The sequence below is a fragment of the Sinohyriopsis cumingii genome, chromosome 14, assembly GCF_028554795.1.
Source record: "Sinohyriopsis cumingii isolate HCF-2022 chromosome 14, ASM2855479v2, whole genome shotgun sequence".
Lineage (NCBI taxonomy): Eukaryota > Metazoa > Mollusca > Bivalvia > Unionida > Unionidae > Sinohyriopsis > Sinohyriopsis cumingii.
Window position 1 is genome coordinate 54,368,606 of NC_142974.1, and position 22,088 is coordinate 54,390,693.

A 22,088-nucleotide genomic window follows, 5' to 3' on the forward strand; every position below is an offset into this window, starting at 1 on the left:
TATCAGCTCTTGTTTTACAATTTTCCTCTGAAGTCCAAGAAGTGAAGATGGCCAAGCAGAGCTAGCAGTTTTTTGTAAGGTGCACATCTGAAGTAAGGTCAAGCTCTTTAATCTATAACCAAAATTCCACAAACCAATCATACACCAAAATAATGCCAAACAGGTCTTTGTTAAACAACTAGCACAACCAGTGAGGAAAATGGGGAAATTATTTTTCTTTAAAAATCTAAACCTATGCAAAATATGAAACTGTAGAGCGCTAACTTGAAAGAAATATGAAAATTTGTACCAATAGTTTTCTTATTTTCATATCATCATGTATGATGTTCTAAATAAAATGGTACATTAACATTGATGTGTGTGTGTGTATGTATGTATGTATGTATGTATGTATGTATAGGCTTAATAGCACATCAGCAGAATACTGGCTTTACAGTACCAATTATGTAGGTTAAGTTCTAACAAAATATCTGTATGCCAGACACTATAAGCAAAACAAATCTATGTCTAAAAAAGAGGACTCAAAAGTTTGAAATATTGGAAAATTACAAAAATAGCAGAAATATCTAATCAGGTTGTATATTTATTCTTTCCATTTATGATTTTGAACAAATTGTGTTAACAAAATTTTGATAATTCAGCTGTCTCATATTTAATATACAAAAACGAAATTGTGTTTACAGTCAGTTACAACTCTTTATCATCTCCACAACAGGTATAAAAAAAACTATGTAAATGAAGTTGGGTTACTTATCTGTCCAGCAGTGTGATGGACTGGTTGCCTGATTTAACTTCACTCTTGATCTGGTTGTTAGTTTGCACACAATTCGGATATTTCAGACCTGTAAAATTTATCTCGGCTGGTAGTTGTGCTATGTCCTACTAGAAACAGACAGAATCTGCTAAAGTATTGTCTACACCTTTGCTGTACTGGGTGTCGAATTTACTGGCAGTGTTTAGTGGAGCAGATGTCATTTTCTGCATACATGTTAGCCTTACTAGTGTTTAATTCAATGCTTTTATTTCTTGTTCTTCCACTTAGGGTGGTTCTTGAAGTAAGTGAAGAGACTATACAGGCAATTTGCACCAGATTACCTCCTTGCATGTTGATTAATAATATAGCCCTCCTTTGTAACACTCATCCATAGCAGACTGGTTTCCTCTGTAACAGTAATGATTGTGATGACCTGCATATTTGTAACAGTTAAATCTATGCAAAGGATTAATGATAAAGGGATATTAAAGAATGTTACTTAAATCAGTGCAGGGAAAGTAGTACAAAGGACAGAATGTAGCTATGGGAATCAAACTGCCATTTTGATAAATGTGATTCCTTTCACTTGGCAGATATTATGAAATCTGCTTTTCAAGTATCTCAGAACTGCTTCAGTCATCAAGTCCCTACATCATACAAAAAGCATTGAATGAAGCAGAATATTAATGAGTTTACAACTAATTTGCTGAACTTAAAAGTTTTTCAACACTCAAAGCTCTACAAACAGGCCAAGAATGGTTTCTTTACCTTTTTATTCTCATCAATTGGCTCATAATGAGAATTCAAGGACAATTCCGTCAACTCAGAATAGCTTCCTCTTCCAAGTCTCTATTTGAATCATACCTAATATTCTTAAAGCTGGTCTCACACTGTAATTTTGCATAAAATTTTGTTTGTGTTTTCCTGCAATGGAAAACAATTGCTTCATCATGTCTGATCCCCACCTACATAGAAGCCCAAATGAGGGCACCTATTTATGCGTGTTTATTTTATTTGAATTTCTCAGGTCAGGGCTACACAGGGTGATATTCTTAATTAAAGTAGAATGTTTACTGGCATGACCCTTGAAACCAGTCTAATAATTCTAGGTCTTTTGTAAGGCTTCAGAACAATCCAGTATAGCTTTCTTTCAGTCATAATGGTGACCTTTAAAAATAAGGAAACTCAAGGTAATTATTCAAACTAGGCCCTTCTACCCATCCATCTAGTCTGCAGGTCATGCCATAGTAGTGGAGTATCAACAACCTCTTCTACCTGGATCCTCTACTCCACTGATGTGGGCTGCATCCCCCAACCAACAATTTACTGGCATTAGTCACATCCCAAATATACTACAGCAGGGCAACTAGGACCTATCATTCAATATATATCACCTCTTGCACCATGCTGAATGGACACAGGACCTTTTCTATATCGTATCTTGCACCATGCAGAATGGACATAGGACCTTGTCTATATTGCATCTTGCTTCTTGCAGAATGGACATAGGACCTATTCTATATCACCTCTTACATTATGCAAAATGTACATAGGCCCTTGCAGAATGGACATAGGACCTATTCTATATCACCTCTTACATTATGCAGAATGTACATAGGCCCTTGCAGAATGGACATAGGACCTATTCTATATCACCTCTTGTATCATTTAGGATGGACATAGGACCTTTTCTATATCACCTTTTGTATCATGCAGAATGGACATAGGACCTATTCTATATCACCTCTTGCACCATGCAGAATGGATATAGGACCTGTTCTGTATCACCTGTCGCAACATGCAGAATGGACAAAGGACCTATTCTGTATCACCTCTTGCACCACGCAGAATGGACATAGGACCTTGTCTATATCACCTCTTGTATCATGCAGAATGGACATAGGACCTTTTCTATATCACCTCTTGCACCATGAAGAATGGACATAAGACCTTTTCTATATCACCTCTTGTACCATGTAGAATGGAAATAGGACCTTTTCTATATCGCCTCTTTTATCATGCAGAATGGACATAGGACCTTTTCTGTATCACCTCTTTTATCATGCAGAATGGACATAGGATCTTTACTTTGTCACCTCTTGCAAATCGCAGATTGGGCATAGGACCTATTCTATGTCACCTCTAATGTATCATGCAGAATGAACATAGGACCTTTACTATGTCACCTATTGTATCATGCAGAATGGGCATAGGACCTTTTCTGTCGTGTCTCTTGTTTCGTGCAGAATAGACATAGGACCTCTTCATCTCACCTAGTGTTTCATGACCTGCAGTTTTGCCCTGAGCTTTTAAGAACTTTCTTTTCAGGGACTTTTTTGGTGTTACTCTTTTCCTCCTACCAGGTAGTTTCTATTTAAATGCTTCTTTTAATAGTCTCTCTGGTACCATTCATAGCACAAGGCCCAGGTTCATCTCAACTTTTGATGTTATAGATCATCATCCAGTGTCTCACCAATTGTACGTTGATGACACCCAAATATACAAATCTAGCCACCCAACTGAAGTTGATGCTACCATCCAAGGTGTAGAGAGGTGCATTTCTGATGTGAAATCAAGGATGACTTGTAACAAGCTGCAGATGAATGATGGCAAAACTAAGGCCATTCTGATCACAACAGAAAGACTTTCTCATTCACATCCTTTACCTCAAACAATAAATATCAGCAACGCCAACATTCACACAATCAGTACGAAACCTAGGTGTTACTCTGGACAGTACTCTCACATTGCACCAACATGTCATGAACATATGCAAGGCTGCATATCTTGAGCTGAGACGCATCAGCTCAATTCGCAAATATATTTCAGTTGATGCCACTAAACACTTGTGTGTTCATTGGTACTTTCAAGACTGGACCATTGTAACTCAGTTATGTCTGGTTCATCTCAATATCTACTCCAGAAACTTCAGAAAGTTCAAAACATAGCTGCTCGGATCATACTTAGAGTACCACGATAGGAGCACACCTCCCCGCTGCTCTGTACCCTACACTGGCTATTAATTCGATCCAGTATCAAACATAAAATTTGTTCTCTGTGCTGCATTTCACTGTCGGACTGTAGTCCAACATACCTATCTGACCTCACCCATGTGTATACAGCAGCAAGACACTTACGCTCCGTATCTGACAATCGTATACTCATTATTCCAAGTATGAAAACAAAGTCATATGGACATCGTTCTGTTGCATACTAGGGCCCAGCAACGTGGGATGAATTGCCCACTGAACATAGACACAAAGACACAGTGATCCCATTCAAGAGTGCTCTCAAAACTCACTTATTTTGACTGCAAGAACAAACTTAAAGGCCTATTAATGTTTCTTACCTGAAATCTTCTCAGCATGTTTTTTTTTAATGTTTTCCATAATACCGCCAGTCAATTGTCTTCGACAAATATCAGATATTGCAATGATGATTTCCGGAGAATTATTTCCTGCTCGTTTTCCTCCAGTCAGTATGTGTAGTCGTTCTACGTTAGAAAGAACATTATTTGGACAAAGAACAAGACCAGCTCCCGTAACAGCACGACCAGTAGCTGTGGGAGGATTATCATGAGATTCTTCCTTAGAATCTTTTTTGCTTGATAAAAGAGACAATTTCTTTTTCCGCTTAGTTTCTCTCTCACTCAATTCTTCTTCTCGTTTTTTCTTTTTCTTGTTTCATTTTTGCCCCCACCTGTTCCCTTTCTTTTTTTAAACTCTTCAATTGACTCACGCTTTGATGAAGAAGATTGTTCTTCTTCTATTCGTTGCAGAGGTGGAGGAAGTTGATATGAAGACTCTTGCTGTGGTGGAAGAAATTTTTGTCGTTCTATTTTTTTTTTATTTTATTTTTTTTTTTTTTTTTTTGCTGCGGTAGATAAGATGGTTGGTATTTTATTTGTCTCAGTGCATCTTCATAACGTTTTTGCACTTCTTCAACAAGAGATCTGTATTTTAAATCATCACATCTGGCTTTTTATGTCTTTGTATATGCGGTATATCCACTTAATAAGTATATTATCATTTACGCCGTCATAACCAGATTGTAAAGTTCTAGATTTATTATATATACCGATTAATATTTTTCCAGGTAAATCTTTACTTTTAGTATTTTTAATATCTTCGACAAAATCTTTATTAATTTTTTAATCATATTAATACCTTTTTTTGTTACTTTACCAGTGACTAAAGGTTTTTTTGTTTGTTTAGTTCTTCTTGCTATCTTTACAGTTTGCTCCGCAGTTTGTCTTACTGGTAAAAGAAGACCTTCAGTAGCTGTTGCAACTCTTTCAGCAACTTTTGTAACAGGTTTAAATCACTTGTCTGTACCTTCTGCAAATTCAGTTTGTGCTTCTTGACGTTCCTGCAATTTCTGTCTAACAGAATCACGAACAGGAAATTTTTTTGGATTGCTTTTAATCTCTCTCTCGCTAATCTAGCGGTGTGAGACACTTTAGCTGGTGGCATTACTGACATGATAACGATTTAATTATAGCAGCAGAGAGGGTGCAACCTCAAGTTGTTTCAATTTCGTAATATATTTGCGCTTATCTTTGATTTTTCAGTCCGAGAAATAAACAACAAAATAAAATAAACTTACCCAATTAGAGAAGCCTCAGTGTAATTAGACTACCCTAATTTTTAAAGTTATTTACGCAATTTAAAGATTTTTTTTACGAAGACTTATTTCAGCATTTGGACCTTTCCAAAACAGTGATCTGTTCGCCCTCTCTACATAAGCTCACGTGGTCTTACTATGCAAACTAATAATGATTATGTGCTGTAAGACTTGGGCATTATGACGTGCTCTATCAAACTTGGTACTTGGGCTTACATCATCCAAAACGGGTAGTTATTTCTTCAAATATTACATACTTTTAGATTATTAGCCTTTACGAAGTTCCTTTGTGGAAAAATGGTGACAAATTATGGAAAGCAGTAGCAAAAGACGCCTTTGTTGTTTCAGAAATTATACGTGTGGAGGAAAAGAGCTACCAAAAAAGGTAAATTATATATACAGTAAAGAAACTTCACAACCTGAGTGTGCCATTTAGTCAAAATGCTGCATGCTTATGAACTTTGCAAATCATCGAACTAATTTACTAAAAGAAAAATAGCTTTTACCATCCTTTAAGCTTCAAAATTGAGGGACATGGGTGCAAGAAAAGTCTGAAAAACTTTAATGTATGTCATTTTCTTCATTACTAGGAGTCAAACGTTGATGATGAGTTACCCCAAAGTTAAAAAACTTTATTTTTATCCGACTCTTTAAGAATCTGATGTATTTGTAGAGACATTATAAAATCTTTGACTAAAGAAGAATGTCCATGGAGGATAAAATAGTATTCTCTTTGAAACATATTATTGTTAATTTCTTTTTGGAACATGCATTCTGCTTTTAAAAAAATACTGCTTCCTACGTTTCCAACAATATTAATTCCCCAATAAAACCAAATTCTTGTCGTTCGCACTTCGTTTTGACTTTGTTTGAGAAGAGTAGCTTTTATAAGGTCTAGCATAACTTTGTTGGTGTTTTAATGTTTAACGCCATGAAAAAGAAAGTATCTCACTTGTCTGGGGCCCAGAGTGACCGAGTGGTCTAAAGCGCTCTTCGTTACGGATCACTGCCATCTCACTTCTGTCTGCATGGGTTTGAGTCTAGTATTCGGTCAATGTGGGTATGTGAGAAAGCTTGCCAGTAGTTTCTCGTGGGTCGGTGGTTCTTCCAAGCGTTTTCCCGGGTTCTTCCTCCACCATTAATACTGGCCTCCATGCATAGCCTATCGTATGCTGAAAAATGGCGTTAAACCACACAACAAGAACAACAATCTCTCTTGCCTAATGTTTGCTAAATTCATTTTACTCTTCATGAACCGATTCAGTTGAAATGAGTCATAAGAGGAAATGAACCATAAGAGGAAACAAAAGCAGCAAGGTATGTAGAGAAATTAAATATATTTACGATTTCAAAAGGACAGTTAGCGGAATTGGAGCCCCACAACAACTACAACAGATCTTCATTTCTTGCATCCATCAAAAAGGAGAGCAGGTCTAATCGTTACAATATAGGATAACAGGAATATGTTCATCAATCTACGTAGCGTTGACCGCGACATCACAGCGCGCGAAATTCAGTCCAAAACAAATCTACTATACACACAAACGTACGCAAACACACACACATACACATACACACACACACACACGCACACAATTCCACATCCTTCTGATGACACAGATTTGTATTAGTCTCAAAAACCATTTCCTGCATGCTGAAAGAAACTAAGAAAGATTTTACTGCAGGTTAGGCATTAATAAGTTATTGGGTTGCTATTTAGATATGAACTCTTGAGAGATTGGCTGGTGTAAGGTGAAGTTGTTTACATTTGCAATTTGGGATATTGTACTTGTGGACATTGTACATGATATAAGAACACAGCAAATTAAAATGACTGCTAACTTATAATAAAAAATCAGCCTGAATTAGTCTAAATTGTACTATTTTAGCAGTTATTAAAATAGGGAAAATGAAATTTGTCAGACTAGACAATATCACCTTCTGAAAGTGCAATGAATGATTTGCCAAATGTATGAAACGAAAAAAGCTATCAACTCTTGTTTTACAATTTTTCTCTAAGTCCAAGAAGTGAAGATGGCCAAGCAGAGCTAGCAGTTTTTTGTAAGGTGCACATCTGAAGTAAGTCAAGCTCTTTACTCTATAACCAAAATTCCACAAATCAATCATACACCAAAATAATGCCAAACAGGTCTTTGTTAAACAACTAGCACAACCAGTGAGGAAAATGGGGAAATTATTTTTCTTTAAAAATCTAAACCTATGCAAAATATGAAACTGTAGAGCGCTAACTTGAAAGAAATATGAAAATTTGTGCCAATAGTTTTCTTATTTTCATATCATCATGTATGATGTTCTAAATAAAATGGTACATTAACATTGATATGTATGTATGTATGTATGTATGTATGTATGTATGTATGTATGTATGTATGTATAGGTTTAATAGCACATCAGCAGAATACTGGCTTTACAGTACCAATTATGTAGGTTAAGTTCTAACAAATATCTGTATGCCAGACACTATAAGCAAAACAAATCTATGTCTAAAAAAGAGGAATCAAAAGTTTGAAATATTGGAAAATTACAAAAATACCATAAAAATCTAATCAGGTTGTATATTTATTCTTTCCAATTATGATTTTGAACAAATTGTGTTAACAAAATTTTGATGATTCAGCTGTCTCATATTTAATATACAAAAACGAAATTGTGTTTACAGTCAGTTACAACTCTTTATCATCTCCACAGCAGGTATAAAATAACTATGTAAATGAAGTTGGGTTACTTATCTGTCCAGCAGTGTGATGGACTGGTTGCATGCTTTAACTTCACTCTTGATCTGGTTGTTAGTTTGCACACAATTCGGATATTTCATACCTGTAAAATTTATCTCGGCTGGTGGTTGTGCTATGTCCTACTAGAAACAGACAGAATCTGCTAAAGTATCGTCTACACCTTTGCTGTACTGGATGTCGAATTTACTGGCAGTGTTTAGTGGAGCAGATGTCATTTTCTGCATACATGTTAGCCTTACTAGTGTTTAATTCAATGCTTTTATTTCTTGTTCTTCCACTTAGGGTGGTTCTTGAAGTAAGTGAAGAGACTATACAGGCAATTTGCACCAGATTACCTCCTTGCATGTTGATTAATAATATAGCCCTCCTTCGTAACACTCATCCATAGCAGACTGGTTTCCTCTGTAACAGCAATGATTGTAATGACCTGCATATTTGTAACAGTTAAATCTATGCAAGGATTAATAATAAAGGGATATTAAAGAATGTTACTTAAATCAGTGCAGGGAAAGTAGTACAAAGGACAGAATATAGCTATGGGAATCAAACTGCCATTTTGATAAATGTGATTCCTTTCACTTGGCAGATATTATGAAATCTGCTTTTCAAGTATCTCAGAACTGCTTCAGTCATGAAGTCCCTACATCATACAAAAAGCACTGAATGAAGCAGAATATTAATGAGTTTACAACTAATTTGCTGAACTTAAAAGTTTTTCAACACTCAAAGCTCTACAAACAGGCCAAGAATGGTTTCTTTACCTTTTTATTCTCATCAATTAGCTCATAATGAGAATTCAAGGACAATTCCATCAACTCAGAATAGTTTCCTCTTCCAAGTCTCTATTTGAATCATACCTAATATTCTTAAAGCTGGTCTCACACTGTAATTTTGCATAAAATTTTGTTTGTGTTTTCCTGCAATGGAAAACAATTGCTTCATCATGTCTGATCCCCACCTACATAGAAGCCCAAATGAGGGCACGTATTTATGCATGTTTATTTTATTTGAATTCCTCAGGTCAGGGCTACACAGGGTGATATTCTCAATTAAAGTAGAATGTTTACTGGCATGACCCTTGAAACCAGTCTAATAATTCTAGGTCTTTTGTAAGGCTTCAGAACAATCCAGTATAGCTTTCTTTCAGTCATAATGGTGACCTTTAAAAATAAGGAAACTCAAGGTAATTATTCAAACTAGGCCCTTCTACCCATCCATCTAGTCTGCAGGTCATGCCATAGTAGTGGAGTATCAACAACCTCTTCTACCTGGATCCTCTACTCCACTGATGTGGGCTGCATCCCCCAACCAACAATTTACTGGCATTAGTCACATCCCAAATATACTACAGCAGGGCAACTAGGACCTATCATTCAATATATATCATCTCTTGCACCATGCTGAATGGACACAGGACCTTTTCTATATCGTATCTTGCACCATGCAGAATGGACATAGGACCTTTTCTATATTGCATCTTGCTTCTTGCAGAATGGACATAGGACCTATTCTGTATCACCTCTTGCATTATGCAGAATGGACATAGGCCCTTGCAGAATGGACATAGGCCCTTGCAGAATGGACATAGGACCTATTCTATATCACCTCTTGTATCATTTAGGATGGACATAGGACCTTTTCTATATCACCTTTTGTATCATGCAGAATGGACATAGGACCTATTCTATATCACCTCTTGTATCATTTAGGATGGACATAGGACCTTTTCTATATCACCTTTTGTATCATGCAGAATGGACATAGGACCTATTCTATATCACCTCTTGCACGATGCAGAATGTTCATAAAGCCATTTCTATATCACCTCTTTCACCATGCAGAATGGACATAGGACCTATTCTGTATAATTTCTTGCACCACACATAATGGACATAGGACCTTTTCTATATCACCTCTTGTATCATACAGAATGGACATAGGACCTTGTCTATATCACCTCTTGTATCATGCAGAATGGACATAGGACCTTTTCTATATCACCTCTTGCACCATGAAGAATGGACATAAGACCTTTTCTATATCATCTCTTGTACCACGTAGAATGGAAATAGGACCTTTTCTATATCGCCTCTTTTATCATGCAGAATGGACATAGGACCTTTTCTGTATCACCTCTTTTATCATGCAGAATGGACATAGGACCTTTACTTTGTCACCTCTTGCAAATCGCAGATTGGGCATAGGACCTATTCTATGTCACCTCTAATGTATCATGCAGAATGGACATAGGACCTTTACTATGTCACCTATTGTATCATGCAGAATGGGCATAGGACCTTTTCTGTCGTGTCTCTTGTTTCGTGCAGAATAGACATAGGACCTCTTCATCTCACCTAGTGTTTCATGACCTGCAGTTTTGCCCTGAGCTTTTAAGAACTTTCTTTTCAGGGACTTTTTTGGTCTTACTCTTTTCCTCCTACCAGGTAGTTTCTATTTAAATGCTTCTTTTAATAGTCTCTCTGGTACCATTCATAGCACAAGGCCCAGGTTCATCTCAACTTTTGATAACTGACATAAATTACTGCTGGCATTCCTATCTTATTTCTTTGTTGCTTTCTGTTCTTTTCAGTGTGTACTGAATGTACATCTTATCTTTCTGAGGCATTTGTTCTCAAAACTGTTCAGTTTATTTTATATTGTTTGCCATAAATCAATATTGAGATAACAGTTGAATAACGATATGATTAAGAATAATTACATGCACATGTACTTTGACACGTCTTTAATAAGCATTTATCTGCTAGGGTGTAATCCATCATATTAAAATTCCTCATGACTTTTGGTGTGTGTGTATATATATATATGTGTGTGTGTGTGTGTGTTTGTGTGTATATATGTGTGTGTGTGTGTGTTTAACAGCATGTTAGCAGAATAATGACCGTATCACACCAAATAAAACAGGATTCAAGAGTGGGAGGCCTAATTCTGTGCAAATTACACATGCTTTTCATTTTTGGACACATGAAAATTTCCATAACTCAGTTCTCCACAAGCATTTTTGTTGTCAAAACTTCTGTTTTATTTTATATGTTTCTAAAAGTGAGTATCAATTAGTAGTGTGCCAGCTACCAAACATCGTTCAACTGATTTGAATGGGATGGGTGTGGCCAATAAATTGTATCATAGCACACAAAGAGATCTATTATTTGATTAACAGTGCCTAATGATCATTTAAATCAAAATAATAATTACGTGTGTGTGTGGGAACCACACCTCTTTGATAAGCATTACTCAGCACAGGTTTAATGCATCACAATAAAAATTCTAACAAAAAGACTCAAAACACTAAAGCTTGTTATGATTTATTTTAAATATAGTGCCAAGATTTTGAGATGTATTTGGAATGTTGGAGGAATATGAAGTCACATATTAATCATTATTTATCATCATAAATACAGCTGTTTTGGGTGTCATGCACAAATAAACCTTTATTTTCAAAGATTTTCAGGCACTATTCAGATGGCAACATGATGATTATTTCTTTGTCACCAATCACAAGGCTGTAAATGAGGATGATTTTAATGAGATTAACTGAAATAAAGTAGTTGTTATATCTACTTTTGATAAAGAAAACAAATTGTTAAAGAGTCTCAGAGATTTGTGGAATTAATCATGGAATAGAAACATTAACATCGGCCAAAAAAAAAGAAAAGAATTTTAACAGTATTGGTTCTTTGGAAGGAATAATGCAATGCCAACCCAAGGAACAATGAACTTGTAATACAGTCACATCAAGAAAAATGGATGTTTAAAACATGAATATATAATGAAATTGATGAGGGTGATGGAGAAAAAATATGGAAAATATGGATTTGGATCAAATCTTACTGCGGAATTTTTTTAAGAAGTTTTTTTAAGACAAAAGTGAATTTAGTGTGCTGTGGTGCATAAATAAAAATGAAAAATTAGTTGAATGGAATATGGTGTTTTGTTTCTTTCCTAGTGTCTGGGAATATAGATTGCCTTGAAATGGAATTAAGAATACTAAATTAATATAAAAAGGAAAGTAAAGTCTTTTCTGGATTCCTTTTAGCTGCACACAAAATTGAAGAATGATGTGGAAAAGTCATTGAGAATCATTGTAGTTACAACACCACAAAGAATCGCTATACACAAACTGCCTTAATTCTACACCCTTTTATTATGATACTAAACATCTGGCAATAAAAGAACATTAGCAATCTGTTGACATGTACTGTATATTGGTGTCACAACAATACACTGGTGGTGTTCTAAATTATTGCAAAGGAAAGAAAAAGTGTCTTTATTTTAAATTAGATGACAAAAGGCAAAGTTGTTGATATTATACAAAACAGATATGTATAAAAAATTCAAAGATGAAGGTGAAAGAAGAGGTCAAGGTGGGTCTGATATCTCTCACCTTCTAAGCTGACATGTAAGTTTGTGAATGCAAATTCACGTGCATATTTAAAGTGTAGAGGTGAAAGAAAAGCTTGGAGTTGTTACACTGCATATTAATGTTAGTGTCAATTATTTTATTTTCTACACCATTTACAAAAACAGCATTACTCTACTGCCTTTTACTGCCATGATGACTAAATCCTGATTCATAACTTAGAAACTGTTTACAGCCCTGCCATTCAATATTTACATTTATTAGACATTATGAGAGGAGTTATTCTGTTCAGTCTTTCCTTACCCACAATGCCCTGTGCAGCCCCTGGAGTCATAACTTTGAAACCACAGAGATCACCCACCAAGGTAGCTGCAGCGATTCAGTGATCAAGCTCTTGTAATTGTTACCAGAAACTTGCAGACTTGATTCCTGTATTCTTAAGAAGAAGGCTACATATTTGATTTCCATACTCTGATGAAGGATATAGATTTTTTCCCCATACTCTGGTAGGATGCAGATTTGATTCCCATGCACTGATCAAATATTCTCCAGATTTGTTTCAAATACATTATGAAGAAGGATGCAGATTTGATTTCCATACTCTTATGAAGGACACAGATTTATTTCCCATACTCTGATGAAGGATGCATATTTGATTTCCATACTCTTATGAAGGATGCAGATTTATTTTCCATACTCTTATGAAGGATGCAGATTTGATTTCCATACTCTTATGAAGGATACAGATTTGATTTCCATGAAATGATAAAATATCTGCAGATTTGTTTCAAATATTTTATGAAAAGGCATATTTGATTCCCATACTCTGATAAAGAAGGATACAGATTCAATTCCCAGTGACTCTGTTGAAGGATACAAATTTGATTCCCATACACTGCCTTATGAAGGATATAGGTTTGATTCCCTTACTCTCATGAAGGATACAGATTCAATTCCCAGTGACTCTGTTGAAGGATAGGATTTGATTCCCATACACTGCCTTATGAAGGATATAGGTTTGATTCCCTTACTCTCATGAAGGATACAGATTCAATTCCCAGTGACTCTGTTGAAGGATACAAATTTGATTCCCATACACTGCCTTATGAAGGATATAGGTTTGATTCCCTTACTCTCATGAAGGATACAGATTCAATTCCCAGTGACTCTGTTGAAGGATAGGATTTGATTCCCATACACTGCCTTATGAAGGATATAGGTTTGATTCCCTTACTCTCATGAAGGATACAGATTCAATTCCCAGTGACTCTGTTGAAGGATAGGATTTGATTCCCATACACTGCCTTATGAAGGATATAGGTTTGATTCCCTTACTCTCATGAAGGATACAGATTCAATTCCCAGTGACTCTGTTGAAGGATAGGATTTGATTCCCATACACTGCCTTATGAAGGATACAGATTTGATTCCCATACTCTGATGAAAAAGGATACAGATTTAATTCCAATGCACTGATGAAAAAGTCTGCATATTTCTTTCTGATCTATTATGATGAAGGTTGCAGATTTTATTCCTGTATTCTTATGAAGTCTGTATATTTGATTCCCATACACTGATCAGCATTGATTATTATTATTATTATTATTATTATTATCCATAATCTCAATCAAACTCATCTGATATCTTTATGAAGAAAGTATAGAGCAGTTCAGATACAAATCTGTTATGCAAAATGTTCTCTAGAGTTTTCACAGGCTTGGTCAGTATGATGTCGGACCACTAAATTAATGTCCTTTGATGTTACTAATAATTAAATTCATCTGAGATCTTGATGATGCACCCATATATTCCAGATCTGATCAGATATATGGCATCTAGCTTAGATAATCACATGCAAGATGACCCCATTAACATGCATGGATGTAGATCACAGTCAAACTAACCAAAATTCTTGATGACATATGTTTCATTACCAGACCTGATGAATATCTTGTCTGAAATATGAGACCTCTGGTGGCTGAATGGTCTAAATCATGTGCCTTTACCTATCACTGTCATCTCAACTCTGTCTCCCTGGGTTCAAGTCTTGGGTGTGGCCAATGAAGGTACATGAGAAAAGCTGCCAGTAGCTTCCCATGGGTCAGTGGTTCTTATTATGGTTTTCATTGGTTCTGTCTCCATCTACTGGCCACAATGCATAGCCTATCTTGTGCTGAGAAATGGCATTTAACCCAAAACAAAATCAACAACATTTGTGTGAAATATGGCTCCTAGAGTGTTCACAAACCCAGCCAATCTGCAAAATCACCCCATAAATAGCATTGTATATCACTCAAAACTGAACTCATCCAACGCCTGATGCCTGACAAAACATACCATAAGCTCACTTGATCTTTGGCCAGGTCAGATAAAGATAAAAAGTCCTTCCAATATACACTGAAAATGTGCTGTATAAACTGTATTCACTCTACATGTGCTATACATACTATATTAATTCAACATGTGTTATATAGTGTATTCACTCAATGTGCTATATAAACTGTTTTCACTCAATGTGCTATACAAACCGTATTCACTCAACATGTGCTATACAAACTGTATTCACTCAACATGTGCTATATAAACTGTTTTCACTCAATGTGCTATACAAACTGTATTCACTAACATGTGCATTATAAACTGTGTATTCACTCAGCATGTGCTATATAAACTGTGTATTCACTCAGCATGTGCTATATAAACTGTATTCACTCAAAATTTGTGATATAAACTGTATTCACACATGTGCAATATAAACTGTATTCATGCAACATGTACTATATAAACTACATTCACTAAACATATGCTTTATAAATTGTACTTACACACTATGCTATATAAAATGTATTCACTCAACATGTCCTATATAAACTGTATTCACAGAACATGCGCTATATAAACTGTACTCACGAAAAAAGTCTAAAACCAAAATCCTGAATATGACTACCCTACTGTAAAAGTGACTGCATTGTTTTGCTATTCCTTTAGTGTGGCTTAGCAAGAACAAAAACATGCTCACAGAACTTGGACTCCCCATCATGGTGCTTGAAAACTGATCTAGAAGCAAAACCTAGCCATGGTGTGATATTGGGATGGACAAGATTAACACTACAAGCACCTGTTACATTTTGAGGTGTGGCATGAAAACATAACTAATGTGTGATAGACAGATTGATAGACAAGCACTGGATGCCTTTATTATTGATACGGTTGGACATTAGAACCAAAGTATGGTGAATGAATGGATTGACAAGGATGACATGCCATATGACTGTTGTCAAGTGGGAAAAAAAAACAAAGCACCATGAAATTGATGTACAAGGGTGACACTTATGGCACTATTATAATTATGGTAATTATAATTAGAACCAAAGTATGGTGAATGAATGGATGGACAAGGATGACATGCCATATGACTGTTGTCATGTGGGGAAAAAAAAACAAAGCACCATGAAACTGATGTACAAGGGTGACACTTATGGCACTATTATAATTATGGTAATTATAATTAGAACCAAAGTATGGTGAATGAATGGATGGACAAGGATGACATGCCATATTACTGTTGTCAAGTGGGAAAAAAAACAAAGCACCATGAAATTGATGTACAAGGGTGACACTTATGGCATTATTATAATTATGGAGTGGCAGACAAACCATCTGAAGGTGTGATTTATGGATGGATGACAGTGTGACACATGCTCAGTCCCATTATGACACTACCGTCAGATATGGCCTCAGCTTCTGCCACAGCAAAGCATGACAAGAGAAGAATAATATTTTATACCTCCTTTAAACACTTGTACCATCATATATACACTTATTACATTGATACAGTTATAACATATATACACTTAAATGTATATCACATTGATACAGTTATAACAAATACTCTCAAATGTATATCACATTGATACAATTATAACATATACACTTAAATGTATATCACATTGATACAAATATAACAAATACACTCAAATGTATATCACATTGATACAGTTATAACAAATACACTCAAATGTATATCACATTGATACAGTTATAACATATACACTCAAATGTATATCACATTGATACAGTTATAACATATACACTCAAATGTATATCACATTGATACAGTTATAACATATACACTCAAATGTATATCACATTGATACAGTTATAACATATACACTCAAATGTATATCACATTGATACAGTTATAACATATACACTCAAATGTATATCACATTGATACAGTTATAACATATACACTCAAATGTATATCACACTGATACAGTTATAACATATACACTCAAATGTATATCACATTGATACAGTTATAACATATACAGTCAAATGTATATCACATTGATACAGTTATAACATATATACTCAAATGTATATCACATTGATACAGTTATAACATATACACTCAAATGTATATCACATTGATACAGTTATAACATATACACTCAAATGTATATCACATTGATACAGTTATAACATATACACTCAAATGTATATCACATTGATACAGTTATAACATATACACTCAAATGTATATCACATTGATACAGTTATAACATATACACTCAAATGTATATCACATTGATACAGTTATAACATATACACTCAAATGTATATCACATTGATACAGTTATAACATATACACTCAAATGTATATCACATTGATACAGTTATAACATATACACTCAAATGTATATCACATTGATACAGTTATAACATATACACTCAAATGTATATCACATTGATACAGTTATAACATATACACTCAAATGTATATCACATTGATACAGTTATAACATATACACTTAAATGTAAATCACATTGATACAGTTATAACATATATACCCAAATGTAAATCACATTGATACAGTTATAACATATATACTCAAATGTATATCACATTGATACAGTTATAACATATATACTTAAATGTAAATCACATTGATACAGTTATAACATATATACTCAAATGTATATCACATTGATACAGTTATAACATATACACTCAAATGTATATCACATTGATACAGTTATAACCTATACACTCAAATGTATATCACATTGATACAGTTATAACATATACACTCAAATGTATATCACATTGATACAGTTATAACATATATACTCAAATGTATATCACATTGATACAGTTATAACATATACACTCAAATGTATATCACATTGATACAGTTATAACATATATACTCAAATGTATAAAACATTTATACCCTTGTAACATCATTTATACACTTAGATGCACATCACATATACACCTTTATAACATCATATGTGCACTAAAATGTATATCACATTAATAGAGTTATAGCAAATACATTCAAATATATATCACATTAATAGAGTTATAACAAACACTCTCAAATGTATATCACATTAAATACACTTATAACATCATATATGCACTTAAATTTATATCACATAAATACAGTTAAAACAAATACTCTCAAATGTATATTACATTCATACACTTATAATTTCATAAATGCACTCAAATGCATATCATATTTATACACTAATAACATCACATATACACTCAAATGTCTATCACATTTATACACTTATCATATATACACTCAAATGTATATCATATTTAAACACTAATAACATCACATATACACTCAAATGTATATCAGATTTCTACACTTATAACATCATATATACACTCAAATGTATATCACATTTATACACTTACATCATGTATACACTCAAATGTATATCACATTTGTACACTTATAACATCATATATACACTCAAATGTATATCACATTTATACAATAATGACATCATATATACACTCAAATGTATATCACATTTATACAGTTATAACATCATGTATACACTCAAATGTATATCACATTTATACAGTTATAACATCATGTATACACTCAAATGTATATCACATTTATACAGTTATAACATTATGTATACACTCAAATGTATATCACATTTATACAGTTATAATATCATGTATACACTCAAATGCATATCACATTTATACAGCTATAACATTGTTATTTATTGTATATTGCTTTTATACACTTATAGCATCATTTATACACTCAAAGTATATCACATTTATTCATTTCTAATATTATATATACTCTCAAATGTACATCACATTTATACACTTAAAAAAATCATATCTGAACTCAAATGTAAGCAATGTCAGCACAAATCTGCCGTTTATTCACCCTGAAATCAGAGCCTACGATCTTTCTTTATACCCATGATTTTATGCCAACAGCATAGACTCAGATGCAACTTTAAAATGGACATCATTTGTGCATATTAGGAATGTGAACCAAGATTTTGTAGGTTCTGAATGGCATCAAAATTCAATTCTGCACATCCATGTGTATGCTGCCTTCATTTTGTTTGGGTTACATGGCTAAACAAAATCATGGAATCAACACTACACAGAACTAGAAATGTGTTAAATGGCTAAGTAAGATCATGGAATCAACACTACTGGACTAGAAATGTGTCCACATGACATGGATGCCCTCAAAAATATTATGCAACTGTGGTACAAATTGTAAATCAACAGAGGACATAACTCACTGAAATTCAGCTGGATAAAAACTAAAATCAAAGCTGAACTAGGTCTTTTTGAAATGAATACCATGAAGATTTTGACTCTATATTATTGATAGATACTACATTTATCAGTCAATATTGAAAGTATACACAAAACTCTGAATAACTAATGCTTATGGAGATATTTAGTTCAAACACGTTAACATTTAATGTATTTACTGTGTGCTTGTTACTGCCATATAAAATATACAAATGATATAAAATCATCATGTCATGTGTTTGGTAAATTATTAGGCTGGTTTGTCTTGAGTGCAGTACTGAAATTAGAAATCTTACCATGATGCAACAGCAGAATGTAGAGCAAATAAAGAATGAATGCAAACAGAATACACAATGAATGCAAATAAAATGCAACATAAGCAAAAATAAAATGATTAATATATTTTTAAGAGTCAAGAGGCCCAAATCAGCCCAATATCATTCAATGGGCTTACATAACTTGACAGTTGACCATTTCAGTAAGTACACCTCCGTAGTTTTGTAAGGATGCAACCTGTATAAACTACCTCCCCAATATAATATATCAGTTTTACTTGTTTACTACCAGGTGAAAACTTCTAAAATAATTAAACTATATCATCCAAGATCTTTCAAAGTTAAGTGTACATGTGAAGATGGAATTTTAGATTTAAAGAGTCCCATGGCCTTCTGGGAAATTATATTTCAGTATTTATTTTCCTGTTTAAGGCGATAGTTTTCATAACTCTTGGTATGTAGATGTGGCAGTATTTCAGGAGAAAATGCAAAAGTTGGGCACCATATTATAGTCATACGTACCAATAATACCAAAACGCACGTTTGTCCAGGAAAGAAACGGTGTCACATGTGTCACCAAATAGTGGACGTGGAACACGAATGCTACGTTCAAAAATGCTGACCACAACAGGAGGAGGAGGAGGAGGAGGAAGATGGCCACAAGAAAGGGAATTTCATCTTCTTCAATTTTTAATGAATACAAGGGATCGGAATTCACATTCCAAATTTCTGCGTGGCTCATCGAGCGTGTGAGAAGTGCATTCAGGAACCTATCTTTTGTCATTCCCCTCACTGCAGCAAGATTCCTGGAGGTCTTGACAAAGTCTTTTGAGGACCGGACGTGCTAGCCGATTTTGCTCAATGGATCTTAGACCATATGGACAACACGTCGAGTCAGGAGGACATCGAACGATACAGAGATTGTCATCGCTATGCCACGGTGATGGCCCACAATTTCTCGGTTATACGATGGATAATTTCTTCTCAAATACTGTACGGAACAAAGCACCGAACGTCCTAAAGTCACTTTGAACGTCGCTAAAATCATTTCCATGCAAGTGGGACAAGTGCAGTTTAAAGATTCCATGAGTTACTTAACCATGCCTTTAAGTTGAATGCCTAATACTTTTGGAAAGACAGAAATTGCCAAAGGCCATTTTCCACACTTTTCCAATACCGAAGCCAATCAACACGCCGTTCAACCACATTTGCCCGATACTCACTACTACCACCCTGACAACATGCGCACTGAAAAATGAAAAATTCGATAATTGTTCATGAAGCACGGAGGGATTGATAGTTTGAAACGTCAGAGGCAAAAATTGGAAATTATTCGGTGGATGGCTGAGATTTAGAAAACCCTAAGATCGTGTTCGATTTTAACGCTTGTTTATTTCAAGCATGTCCAACCTGCTACCTTCAACGTGACACTAAAAATCAGTTTTACAATGTACCATGCAAGACTTGTACGAGGCTACTTGTCAGCGCCTCTTAAAGTTAAAACAGCAAGGTTACCAAGTCGTGGACATGTGGGAACACGAGTACGACCACCGTTTGAAAACCGATCCCGAGTTTAAATGCATCTTGGAAAGTTACAAACTGGTGGACCCTCTGTACCCCCAGGACAGTTTGTATGGAGGACGAACGAATGCCGCCTCTTTGCTGTACCGCGCCGACGAGGAGAAAGGAGAAGAAATCAAATTCTTATACGTGTGTTCGCTGTATCCTTACGTGGATGACATGTAACAAGCTGCAGATGAATGATAAAACTGAAGCCATTCTGATCACAACACAAAGATTTTCTCATTCACATCCTTTACCTCAAACAATAAATATCAGCAACACCAACATTAAATTCACACAATCAGTACGAAACCTAGGTGTTACTCTGGACGGTACTCTCACATGTCATGAACATATGCAAGGCTACATATCTTGAGCTGAGACGCATCAGCTCAATTCGCAAATATCTTTCAGTTGATGCCACTAAAACACTTGTGTGTTCATTAGTACTTTCAAGACTGGACTATTGTAACTCAATTCTGTCTGGTTCATCTCAATATCTACTCCAGAAACTTCAAAAAGTTCAAAACAAAGCTGCTCGGATCATACTTAGAGTACCATGATCAGAGCACACCTCCCCGCTGCTCTGTACCCTACACTGGCTATCCATTCGTTCCAGAATCAAACACAAAATTTGTTCTCTGTACTACGTTTCACTGTCAGACTCTAGTCCAACATACCTATCTGACCTCACCCATGTGTACACACCAGCAAGTTACTTGCGCTCCTCTTCTGACAATCGTATGCTCATTATACCAAGTATGAAAACAAAGTCATACGGATAGCGTTCTTTTGCATACCAGGGCCCATGCAATGTGGAATGAATTGCTTACTGAACTTAGACACAAAGACACAGTGATTACATTCAAGAGGGCTCTCAAAACTCACTTATTTCGACTGCAAGAACAAACTTAAAGACCTAATAATGTTTCCTAACTTAAATATTCTCAGCATTTCTTTTTATTTTTTTTTTCTAATTTCATGGTGCTTGTTTTTGTAATCATTATATGTTTTTTATCTTACTAGTGTTGTCTAATATTGTAAAGCTCTTAGAGCTTCTAAAGATTAGGCATTATACAAAGTCCTCATTATTATTACTATTATTATTATTATTATAAATATCATGTGATAAGTC

The 22,088-nt window shown here is 34.8% G+C and overlaps 1 protein-coding gene across 1 annotated transcript in view; it reads left to right on the top strand.

Moving 5' to 3' along the window:
• Positions 1-13,693, top strand: part of LOC149783832 (uncharacterized) — a 136,772-nt gene extending 123,079 nt beyond the window's left edge. The window contains exons 7-8 of the mRNA XM_089932917.1: positions 8,416-8,428; positions 13,486-13,693. Coding sequence (XP_089789043.1) covers positions 8,416-8,428; positions 13,486-13,693 — 221 coding nt within the window. The remainder of the gene's footprint in view (positions 1-8,415; positions 8,429-13,485) is intronic.
• Positions 13,694-22,088: the final 8,395 nt, after the last annotated feature.